Below are 12,974 nucleotides of genomic sequence, written 5' to 3'. Positions count from 1 at the left end.
CGGGAAAATAATGGCTGTTGAAACTTTAGTTCTTGCAGTTTCTGTCAGTTTCCTTTCCCAATTTTATCTTAGGAGAAAATTCTGCGGAAGGAAAGGGGAAAAAATCAAGCTGTGGTATTCGGATTATGGCGGCGTGGATAAAGCATTAAATGGGGCTAAAGAGGTTTGAATGGACGCAGTGGCGTGCGAACTGAAGCAGAGTAATTATTGCTTCATAATTGTGTTCTTTTCCTTTTTTTCAGCGAATCGCACAGCGGAGCCCCACTCGGAGCGGTTGTGACATTTAGGAGGCCAGTCTTTGTGCTGAACACTTCAAGTTTAAAAAACAAGGGCAATTGAGTCGGCAGAGCTCAAAGCAGCAGCCATTGTGAAGGAACACATTGAGTTTGGATTTAAGGACAATGGTGTTTCTCAAATTTCTAGCAAAAACCTATACTCCATCTGTGATCTCAATGAGCGTTCTTTCACCGAGCTCCTTCTTTTCTGTTCGGTTCGCTTTGTAAAGGGAGGCAGATGTGGAGGACTGGACAGTTTTAATTGGCTGGTACCTGAAACGCGCGCACGCAGGCGCGAAGCTTTCTTGCTGCTAATTTAGTAAACTCTCCAAACGTCCGCACTTTATACTATTTCATATAGCATACGATCGTAGAATAAATCAATACACAGAACTGTACAGAGCAGGTACATTACTGCGTTTAGGCTGGTCAGTGTGCGTTTAAAATAAAGCTTTTAGACCGTGTTGTTTACATCACACAGATCCGTTTATTATTATGTAAAATCAAACATTGCAAAGATCTGGTCGTTTATTGAATGTGTTTTTAAACTTTGAATAACATTAAAAAGAGTACTTGCACGCTCTTTAACTTCTTAGCCATTGTAAAGGCTTATTTTGCGCAGGTTTAATGGCTGTGTGCTGTGCCTCGAGGGGGATGCCTGAGCTCGGATGAGAGGCCTGCGCGGAGCGGCTGCTTTTTTCTTGTGAACAAGAGGTTAACAACCTAATGAGGACTTGGTGATGAGATGAAGCGTGTAAATGCGCACCGGTTTTTCGTGTACCCCCTGGATCTGCTACTCTAACCTCTGCTGCGCTTCGCACACTCTCACCGTTTCAGCAGGAGTTCCCGGGAGCCAATGCATCTCCAGGCGCGCTCGGGCCGGCCAGCGGCGGTGAGAAAGGTCGCTACAAAAGCTCGCCGGGATACTAGAGGAACAGAGACATGCTGTTACATATGTTGGGTCAAGCATCTCTTTTGTGCCTCTTTCAAAAAGGTGTAAAACTCAGTCATCTGTGGAGTTTATAAAAGGGGATGAAAGGCCTGTATGGGTTTTTGATGCACAGGTCTGATGAACTGTTTGAAAGAATGTTGAATTTCTTAAGTGCTCACAGTCACTTTTAATTGCCCCGGGGGCATTTAATTGGAATTCAAAGATACCCATTCAGTTCAGAGTTTTGAAGTAGTGTGTGTAAGTTGGACTCTTATATACACATACACATACTCTATAAGAAAATGTACAACTCTTTAGGGTTGTTTGTCCCACTGGGGGAATTCTTAAAGGTTCTGTATAGAAGCCGAAATCAGTGTTTCCTTCTCTGTAATTTGCTGGAAAAAAAAATAATTATCCAAATAACACTTTCGTTCTACAGTCACATTTTGTAGGTCTTGATTAACTAGGCTGTAAAATTATATGCTTATTTGAGTTTACGTATCCTCGTGCATTTTCTCGATTTATTCGATACAATACAGTTACAGTTATTGGGAAGGGAATTTCAGTGGGTGTTCTAAATTAAATGCAATTAAAAAATAAAAAGTGTAAAATAACTACATACTAAATAAAAATATAGTCTATATTTTTAAGTTTATGTTAATTAACCTGTTTTTAATTTTTTTTAGAATGTTCCCATATCCGAATCTTCAGAAAAAAATACATACATACATACATACATACATACATACATACATACATACATACATACATACATACATACATACATACATGCACACTCTTGTTTGAATAAGTGTTTGTAAACAGATCTGCCCTCAGTTTGTCTTTGAGGTAGACTCAATTTAACAGTCAGCACCTACGTGCGGTTTTTGTAATGAGCACCGAATTGCTTCTTCAGATGGCTATTTTCAGCCTTGAGAGAGAGCTGCCGAGATAATTACTTTGAATGTCAAAAAGATTTAGTTTAATATCGTCTCTATTAGTGGTGCTGGTTCAGTAATTAAAGGTGTGGATGAGAGTGGCGGTGGGACAGATGGCATTTGCTTACTGTGATTCCGTATGTAAACACAGAGAAGCGAGTGGAGGCGCATGGGAGCGCACAAACTGAGGCGCACTATGAAGAACACAGCTCTAGAAATATACACAAGTGGAAAAAATGCTACGAAACCAGCTTAATAAACTTAGACTACAATTAGATAAAAAAAATTGCAGAGAAGCAAAAATATAATTAAATAAATAATTACAAATTTAGGGGGAACTGTTTGGCGAACTTTTGGAAATTGAGCATCGCTAAGTGTGAACGTTTTCCTTTCTGTATCATCAGACTGTTAAAGAAAGCAGTGCTGCACATCAGATGCTTTAAACAACCAAAAGCACAAGCTATGTTCGGCTTCCAGGTAAATATTTAATATTGCACGTTAGTTAGAATGACTCGAGCCAGAAAATATATATATATTTTTTATTAATGCTTGCGAAATATTTCTTTTTTCAACAAAATCGTCAAGGCTTCCTACTTATTTCTTCCCAAAACAATCTTTTTTTCCAGTTTTTACGCAACAAACACAATCTGTAATTTTCCAAAAACGCCCTAGACGGTAAAGTTTTAGCAGACCAACAATATATTCGTTTTATATTCGTTTTAATACACAAATGTATATTTTTTAAATAATTAAGCTATAATTTAAATACTAACCATTATATTTATTATAACTATTATTCAGCTAAATTACGCTTGACGAAAACGGTATCGTAGGTTAAATACTTTCTAATTTGCAGTCGCTTTATACCATAATAGAACCTGAGCATTCATTTCTCCATAGAAATGAACATTAAAACTTAATTTACTTTTACAACGTAATTTAGTTACTGAATTCGGTTAACCCTCATTTTTTCATTTATAGATCAGTGTTTTTTTTTTTGCTATTACATTTTTTTCTATTTAGTCTATTTTATTACAATTATTGTAACAGTGAAATTTATGAAACAACCCCCACCACCACCACAACAACTTTAATAATAAATATAAATATAAATATAAATATAAATATAAATATGAAGAAGGGTGAAGTGTATGAAGCCGTTAATGGATGTGCAGTCAGCAAATGTGGTGTGACAGCAATAACCCAATAACAGCCACAGTTATTGTTATTTAGTCGATTTTAATGAAAAGTTATTAACCCTAAATATTCATTGAAATAAAGAAGCCTATATCTACATTTAATATATATATATATATATATATATATATATATATATATATATATATATATATATATATATATATATATAATGTAAGATAAACAGCACCTTTAAAAATAGTGTAGTTAAAGCATATTAACACATTAGTTAGCATATTAGTCCCAGCATATTAACGTGCCGTAATTCAATCTATTTCGCAGAAATATCAAGGTAAAATTGAAGAAGAAATTGCAAGTGGAAATGGTTTCATTTTGATTTGAAAATTGCAAAACATTCAGAATCAAACCAAATATGAGATATGAGCAAATTCAAACTTTAAATAATAATGACGGCAACTTACCTTATTCCCTCTGACTCTGACGTCATTAGCTTTAGGCTCATCGAGTAATTATTCTTATTATTTTTTTTAATAGTATTTGTTCAGTGGACGTATAATGATTCGCTCGATGACTTTGGGTGAAGCTCTTAAAAAAAAGTTAGAATTTGACTTAAAAAAAAAACAAAAAAACACTAGTTTACGAGAAGTTATAAACTGTGATATTTATTGATGTGTACATGCAGCTAAAAAAAAAACTCCAACTGGCTTTTCTGTCCTGTTTATTGGTATTGGCATTTCTGTGATAAAAGTTTTATATCTTTGCTCTGCGTGATGCTTGTTATTTGAGAAAAGGACGCAGGTGGACACAGTTGAAAAACAGACAAGCCAATCAGATTGCTCCGTCCTCCTTTAGCCAATGACAGGCGCCACATTGTTGTCAAATTTGTCTAATGAAAACGTAGGAGAGCAACAATAGAGAGAGAGGGATCTGTATCCACTGGCGATCTCTCGAGGAAGTTAGTGTCTCACGCTGGAGCAGGGAGAACAAGCTCAGCTCACATTTACTACACTTCTTCTGCTCGAAGAATGATCGATCTTCTGCGGTATTTCTTTAGCTGGAAACTTGTTTGAGAAAATCGTTTTTAATAACTGGACAATTCTGTATACGCTAGAAGCGCAGAAAAGTTATTTATTAACTTTTAACTAATGGACTGATTGACTAATCCAATCACGTTTTGAAAAAAAAAAAAAATAGGGCACTGTTAATTTTACACTCTGTTGTCGGATGCTTGCTCAGTTCATTTCTTTTAAGTGCGACTTGATCGAATTTAAGAAATCGGTTGCTACTGTTTAACCTCGACGATCAATCACAAGTCCATAAGAGGGCAGATCATGGATCTTCGTCCGGAGCTTTCTGGCGCTCAGGCGGGCACGCAGGTTCATCCCGGAGCCGCTGCAGCTGCCTCCATCCCCGTGTCCATGGCCAGCAGTCTGTTGAGAGGCCCGCCGCTGCTGCTGCGCCCTGCAGAGAAATATCCTCGCACACCCAAGTGCGCCCGCTGTCGTAATCACGGCGTTGTGTCTGCGCTTAAAGGACACAAACGCTACTGTCGCTGGAAAGACTGCATGTGCGCAAAGTGCACTCTCATAGCCGAAAGGCAACGAGTGATGGCCGCGCAAGTGGCGCTGCGCAGACAGCAGGCGCAGGAAGAAAATGAAGCCCGAGAGCTTCAGCTCCTCTATGGAACAGCAGAGGGACTCGCACTGGCCGCAGCAAACGGCATCATCCCGCCCCGGCAGAACTACGAAGTGTTTAGCCAAGTTAGCAACGACAGCAGCTCTGGTAAGTAAAACTGCATCTTACTTTCATCACCTTAGTTATCTTAATAATACAACATTATCCTGAAGATTTTTTATGGTTGATTAATTTTTCTAATTTTGTTTTGTAAAGTATCAAAATCTAAACAGTCTTTATTTCCCCCTTTCCTTATTTTTCCTATTCCAGAATCTAACATGCAGAAGTTTGAATTATTCCCCAAGACTCCACTATCAGGATCTGTGACACCACAGCCTACAGCTGGAAAGTCTGCATCTGCTGAGACCGAATCAGTACCTGGGATCTCATCCCCTGATGCACACCATGGCTCTGGGTCCGAAAATGGTGACGGAGAGTCATACATCAGCTCTCCAGCTCCCAAACCCATGAAAGACGGCGAGGAAACGCCACCATCAATAAGTCCACTTGGCTCAGACTCAGATACAGACAAGGATGAACAAGAGCCATCACCCTCCTCTGCTTCATCTCGTCACATGAATGCTATTGACATCTTGACCAGAGTGTTCCCCACACACAAGCGCAGTGTCCTAGAGCTTGTCCTCCAGGGATGTGGGAAGGATGTTGTCCAAGCCATCGAGCAAATCCTCAACAACAGTGGGCAAGCCAAACCTCCAGAAGAAACCTGGTCAGCAGAGAGGGTTCTTCAGAGCGTCCAGCAGCCCTTGTCCACTGCTCCACGGCCTGTGTTACCTGGAACCATGACGCTGAGCAACAGGTCAGCCTTCTCCCCTCTGCAGCCCAATGGTCCACACTTTGGCGCTGACCCTGGCACGTACCCTCTTGGCACGCCTCTGGGCCTTAACCCACTTCGCCTGGCCTACTCGGCACATGGCCGAGGGCTCACCTTCATGACTCCTTACTCCACAACCGGCCTGATGCCCACTTTGGGATTTAGGCCACCAATGGACTATGCTTTCAGTGACCTGATCAGAGACAGGACTCTCCTTCATAAGGACCAGAGCTACACAAATGGACTTTATGGTCCTCTGATTAACAACACTCCAGAAAAACAGTGAGCGGCACTGAATAAAAACAGGACTGAAAAAAGGTGAAAAGGCTAATGTAGCCCATTTTGAGAGAAGTGTTCTGTGTCTAAAAAAGACTTAAACCCCTTATATACTTATCCTAACGACATTCTCTGTACATAGAGATTTCTGATTTACTCACGTGACGAAATTATTCGCCTGGCATAAAATAACACATATCTAGTGTTAAGGGTTTATGTCGCCGTTTGTGCTGATAATGGTTACAAAAAAGCTCTAATTTAAACAGATCTCGCTTGCTGGATCAAACTAATCACATGGAGTTCAATTTAAAGAGTAACCAGTATTTCATGTAAATTGCGTATTTTGAATTCTTGATATATCTGTTACAATGCTATTAGTTTATTTACTGAACGGATCAAGTCTCAGTGCGATAAATGGTGCAATTAAGGAATCATTTTCTCCGTCGTTAAAAAAGAGAGACTATACTAATATTATTATACGGTCTTCAAACGTCATTATTTTAGCTGACGCTCTGTGAAATTGTGCCATGTTAAATGACCAAGACATAAACACTTCTGTTAAGATTATTGTTAAAGATCTTGACTAAAGTAGATTCTCTGACTCTTTTTGTGCTATGTTGATATGTTGTACTTACACAAAAATATGTTACATCCCGAAACAATATCACATCAATTTCAACGTCATATGCGCAGAAAACCGTGAAAAAAACATGTTCGTGGTGAATGAAATCTTGTTTCATTGTTACTGCTGTACATTTATCTATGTGAATTTTGATAGAAATAAATGTTATTTTATACTTAGATTCTGAACTTGTGTTTTTGTTTATATATGAAACCATTATTAATTTAAATAATTTACTTCCAACGTTGCTGAAAATAAAGTATAATAATAATAATAATAATAATAATAATAATGATACTAATACTACTACTACTACTAATAATAATACTACCACTATTAATAATGATTTTTTATTATTTTTATTAGTATTATTAATATTATTATTATGGTTATTATTATTAATAATAATAAATAACTGTTATTATTATTGTTATTATTATTATTAACAACAACAAAAACGATAATAATAAGAATGATAATAGTATTAATAACAACAATAATAATAATAATAATAATAATAATAATAATAATAATAATAATAATAATAACAACACGGTGTATAACTATTACTTCATTATCGTAAATCCGAGCACAATAGAGCGTAAAGTTTAAAAATATTTTTTAAAGAACAGCCTATTGGTCAAATATAATGTTTGCAATTTCACCACATAGATTATTTTTAGTAATTAAATTTTTTTGCAGATTTCGTAATTCTTACTTAATTTTAATTAACATTTCAGTGCAGATAAGCGAGAAAACTTAGACTTACTTTAATATATACAGTTCTATCATACCAGAGAGGTTCTGCAACCCACACTTCATCCAGAGCAATTAAAGTAGTAAAAAAGTAGGCCTATTTTATTCATTTAACATTAGATAGACTTGATTTTTTTTGGCAGGATATGCTTTATGCAGTCCATAAACAATGGTATGCTTTAATAATAAAAATAAAAAATATATTTTTTATAACTGACCCTTGAGTTAATGTATATGAGTCAATACATATATAAATATATTTATCTTTGCACGCAGACACACATAGACACACATAGACACACACACTGAGTATTTCATTAATTCAGTATTTCATAAATGCGTGATCCATTAATGATACTATATACAAAATAAACACTACACCACTTTGGTATTCTATAGATATTCTAAACAATGTCACAAAAGACTTGTTTTCCCTTTTGGAGGAAAGAAAACATTGGCTCTCCATAGTAAATCATTTTACTTTTCAATTAAACTCATTTGCTTTAAATTTTTTACTCTATAGTAGTACTGATTAAATGAGATAAACCCTGGTAATTATAGAAAAATACTGACAAATAAACCTACCTGAATATTTAGATCAGATACGAGCTGAGTGTAGCTGTGTCCTGTTGTAAGCCTTGTATGTTTTCTTTGTTAGTTCTGCCACCTTGTGCTGAAAGATAGCTATTACTTACACTTACTCTAAATTATTATTGTGTTGCTGACCATATGCACGTACACACTACGCACAGTGATTATGTGATTATACATTTTTTTCAAGGACACAGCAACGGTTCATTCACGACTTAACAACATCCCAAAAGCTCATGAAGAGAACTGCTGCCCCCTTTGCAGTCCATAAGAAAAAAAAATCCAACGATTTTCTATTGTTGAAGCATGAAATCTTAAAATACTAACCGGAATCTGCCTTAGGTGATTACTGTTCCTCTAAAAACTCTGTATGTGCTATAAAAATAAGGTCTGGTACTTTTTAAAATCTCTTCATGGAGGTTGTTTTACTTAATTAAGGTAGGTGCCTTAACTGCTGGTACTAATTACATGAAACTACTAACAAGCAATCTTGGAGTATTTTGCCTTTACATCTAGTCTCGTGCTTGGTTTTACTTTTCTCTTTACAATTCACATCCTGCTCTCCCTTTAAGTACACCTCTTTTTTAAAGAGTGTGAGTCAAACAAAACCCTAACTTTATTTTTTAAACATAGTTGTCAAAAATATATAATTTTCCTACATAATCTCCATTTGAGTGTCTACTTGAGTGTCTGAATTCCCCTAAAACTCATTTAAAATAAATGCAGTTTCACTTTTCACAGTTACACATGTTTACTGCTTCGGTGCTGCTTTTATCAACTATTAAACTTTAGAATGATTGGAAAATAAGTGAATTAGGGCAAACTGGCAGAACATTTTAATTGGGCTGAGCTGAAGACTGAGCTTAGAGACCAGCATAGATTTACATATTCTGTCTGATCACTTTGTTATTTTCATAAATTAAATTATTTGAAATAATTCTGAAATATTGATTTGGAATGTACATGTGTGTTATGTGTTTATTCAGGTACAGTTTCGCTAATATTATATATTTTTTGAAGATCTTAATTGATTCACTCTATTAAATATATAATAATAGTGAATAATCAGGCACAGGAAAAATAAAACATGTAAAACATTACAAGATGTATTACTAATGTGATTATAAGCGAGTACATCCTGACCTACAGAATAATTTTTCTCTTGTTATGGATCTAATTCATAACCTTAAAAACATAAATATGCTGTTTGTTAGTAGCAGCACCACCTGCTGGACTACCTATATACTTAACAAAGTTTTCTGTGCTTGTGTGTGTGTGTGTGTGTGTGTGTGTGTGTGTGTGTGTGTGTGTGTGTGTGAGTGGATTCGTGGATTATGAAAAGATTTTGTTTATTTTACCCTCTGATCCTTTGTCTTTTCACTTTCACCTCTGCAAAGTTGATATGGTGAGAATTGTGGCCCTATTTATATATATATGATTCATGAATAGACTTAAAACTAAAGTTTTTTAGTTTAGAATTATTTATAGCTATTTAGGACAGAGGACCAACCCCAAATTAAAAGTTGGACATTGAATCTGATATTGTGAACTACTCAACATGTAAACACTGGTAAATGTGTGATATCAGAATTTACTAATAGAGAAATTCTTTAATCATTGAATTGTAAACCACCCTGTTAATTTACAATTGGGTCCATAAAGTGGCACAATTTTGAATTTTGCCAATGTACAATATAATAGATTTGAAATGAAGTGGTCAAGATGTAATTAAACAAAAATATTGTGTTATCATTTAAGAATTTGAATTTGAACTGAATATCAAGAAAAGGATGTAAGGAAGCTCCAGCGATGTCTTGAGAATACAAAATAAGTAGTAGTAGCAGTAGTAGTAGTAATAATAATAATAATAATAATAATACTGTTCTTGTAGTATTATTTTAATAGTATTGTTCTTCTATCTTTGATTTTGTTAAATAGTGTATTTCTTCTTGTTCTGCTTTACACATTTTTCTTTCTTTCTTTCTTTCTTTCTTTCTTTCTTTCTTTCTTTCTTTCTTTCTTTCTTTCTTTCTTTCTTTCTCTCAAGTTTAAGTCAAAAACGTTTGAAATCAAGTACTTCATGTCTGCCTAAGGTTAGGACACAGCGTCTTCAAAGATGAAGAATAATATAACAATAATAGCATTGTGTCTGTTGCAACAGCACGACATGCAGCTTTTATTCCTTGGCATGAATCATGATTGTGCCAGATATATATCAGGTGAACTGAACTGCAGCTGTTTGCTCTGAGATTTTTTAGTGAGTGTCAGATTTATCCTTCTATAGCAGGAAAAACAAACACATGCATGATAAAAACAACCTCAACCTCAATAAAGGTTATTTTTATTTTGTATCATATGGTTGGCTAGTGTTTTCTTGTCAAACAGTTAGCCCTGTAGCAAGCCAGCTAGTTTGCAATCCAAATAATGCCACATTTTTGGTGTGTCAGTTTGCTAATAAGTCTAAAGATATGAAACTGTTGGCACCGAGTATGTTAATTTATATGTCACTACCCTGCTAAAAAACCAGCATTGCTGGTCCAGCATAAGGTATGTTTTGCATGCTGGGACCAGCTTGGGATGGTGGTATGCTGGTCCAGCATTAGGTGCTGGTTGCTGGTGTGCGGGCTGAACAGCCTGGGATGCTGGTGTGCGGACCGAACAGCCTGGGATGCTGGTGTGCGGGCCGAACAGCCTGGGATGCTGGTGTGCGGGCCGAACAGCCTGGGATGCTGGTGTGCGGGCCGAACAGCCTGGGATGCTGGTGTGCGGGCCGACCAGCCTGGGATGCTGGTGTGCTGGTCAACATATGTTGTCTTTTGGATGCTAGTATAGTCCCAGCAAGACCACAACAAAACCCATTTGTTACATATCACATTTCTTAGTGCATATTCATAGAAATAAAGATCAAGACAATTTTCTAGAGAATTGCAATTCACTTTTTAATAAAGAAAACATTCTGGATATGTATAAAAGTTTGTTTAAAATATTTATTGGACAATGACATTTGCCATCACACTGTAATATACACACGTGCACAAATAACGTTACACAATATAACCTTTACAACACACATTTTTGGTCTTAGCTTCCGCTCTCTCTTTTAGCGAGTAACAAGTAGTATGTGGTGGCGATGACCATGTTTTTTTACGAGGTGCTACCCGGAGTCGTTTGCCTTTAGACAACTCCTGCTCTATGTCTTCTTTATTCTCTGAAAAATTCTAGAAACAAAATAAGAAACAAAACTATATATCACTCATTTGTTTATATTGTGCGGTGAACTAGTTACAATAAAACAGCTACTGCTTAAGTTACATACCTTCAAGCATTGGTATTTGTGCCCTGAAGAAGTCTTGCTTCCATCGTACCGAATAAACCTGCTCCAAGTCTTGCTTCCATTGTACCAAATAAACCTGAGTTTGGTCAAACTTCATTCATTCATTCATCTTCTACCGCTTATCCGAACTACCTTGGGATGACGCCTATCTCAGGCGTCATCAGGCATCAAGGCAGGATACACCCTGGACGGAGTGCCAACCCATCGCAGGGCACACACACACACTCATTCACTCATGCAATCACACACTAGGGACAATTTTTCCAGAGATGCCAATCAACCTACCATGCATGTCTTTGGACTGGGGGAGGAAACCGGAGTACCCGGAGGAAACCCCCGAGGCACAGGGAGAACATGCAAACTCCACACACACAAGGTGGAGGCAGGAATCGAACCCGGACCCTGGAGGTATGAGGCGAACATGCTAACCACTAAGCCACCGTGCCCCCAGTTTGGTCAAACTTGTCATAGTTAATGTCCTTAATATCGCTAGTTGAAACAACTGCCGTGCAGCCGTCATCCAGGTACCTCATGCATGTCAAAAACCATCATTCTGTATGATTTATATACTGCTTCCCTCATGGAGCCCGGGAAGTCAACATTTGTTGGTATTACTATATTTAATTTGTGGAGACACTTTAATCCCTAACGAACGATTTTTAAATGTTTTTATTCTTTGTTATTCAGCTTTGTTATTTCAGTTCTTTATTCAAAAGAGGGAGCAAAAGAAATAACACACTTATAATTAAATATATTCCAATATATTGTGTTTTAATCTTATATTAATGTGTTACATAGAAACATACACAAGCAAAAATAAAGGTTGTTCCCATAAAGCTCATTCCAGAAAGATCATACTGGTTAACCAGCTACACCAGCCCCATTTCGCTTGATAACACCATGACTATGCTGGCCACCCATCTATACCAGCACTATACCAGCACTGACCAGCATTATACCAGCACTATACCAGAATGAACCAGTAAAAACCAGCCTGGACCAGCATGGAATTCATGCTGGTTTATGCTGGATTTTTCAGCAGGGTAGTAACTCTTCGCCTTGATGCCAGATGACGCCTGAGATAGGTACAGGCTCCTGTGCATATCGAGGTAGTTCGGATAAGCGGTAGAAAATGAGTGAGAGTGAGTGAGAGTAGTAACTCTTCATACTGTAAATGTTGATAGATGATAAAATAAGACATCAACCAAGTTATGTGACATCAATATGACAAACCAAACATGCTGCAGTGAATATAAGAGACTTTTAATAAATGAAAATGGTCCCAAAGGTTAAGGTTACATTTTGTTGCAAAGAAATTATAGTCAGACTACTTCTGTTTTGTTGCCCATTGCATGTACTAAAATGGGCAAAAGCATGTGGACAAATAAACATCACACTTATCTGCGGATATGCCTCACAGTGTTACCACCAAATAGAAATTTTATGTTGTCTGTAATGTCTTTATATGCTGTAGCATTACAGTTTCCTTTCATTGTAGCTGAAGCACTTTATTCAAAACTGTTCTAACATAGCAGCGCCCCTGTGCACAAAGTGATGTCTTTAAAAACATGATTTGCCAATGGAGTG

At 36.8% G+C, this 12,974-nt stretch overlaps 1 protein-coding gene across 1 annotated transcript; it reads left to right on the top strand.

Moving 5' to 3' along the window:
• The first annotated feature begins 4,602 nt into the window (after nt 1-4,602).
• dmrta2 (DMRT-like family A2) lies at nt 4,603-6,704 on the top strand. Its single transcript, XM_060881622.1, has 2 exons — nt 4,603-5,084; nt 5,247-6,704. The coding sequence occupies exons 1-2, from the start codon at nt 4,634-4,636 to the stop codon at nt 6,092-6,094; spliced, it is 1,299 nt and encodes a 432-aa protein (XP_060737605.1). The 5' UTR covers nt 4,603-4,633; the 3' UTR covers nt 6,095-6,704.
• The last annotated feature ends 6,270 nt before the right edge of the window (nt 6,705-12,974 follow it).

The sequence above is a fragment of the Tachysurus vachellii genome, chromosome 11, assembly GCF_030014155.1.
Source record: "Tachysurus vachellii isolate PV-2020 chromosome 11, HZAU_Pvac_v1, whole genome shotgun sequence".
In the NCBI taxonomy this organism is placed as follows: Eukaryota; Metazoa; Chordata; class Actinopteri; order Siluriformes; family Bagridae; genus Tachysurus; species Tachysurus vachellii.
This window is presented reverse-complemented; position numbering and strand designations above follow the sequence as displayed.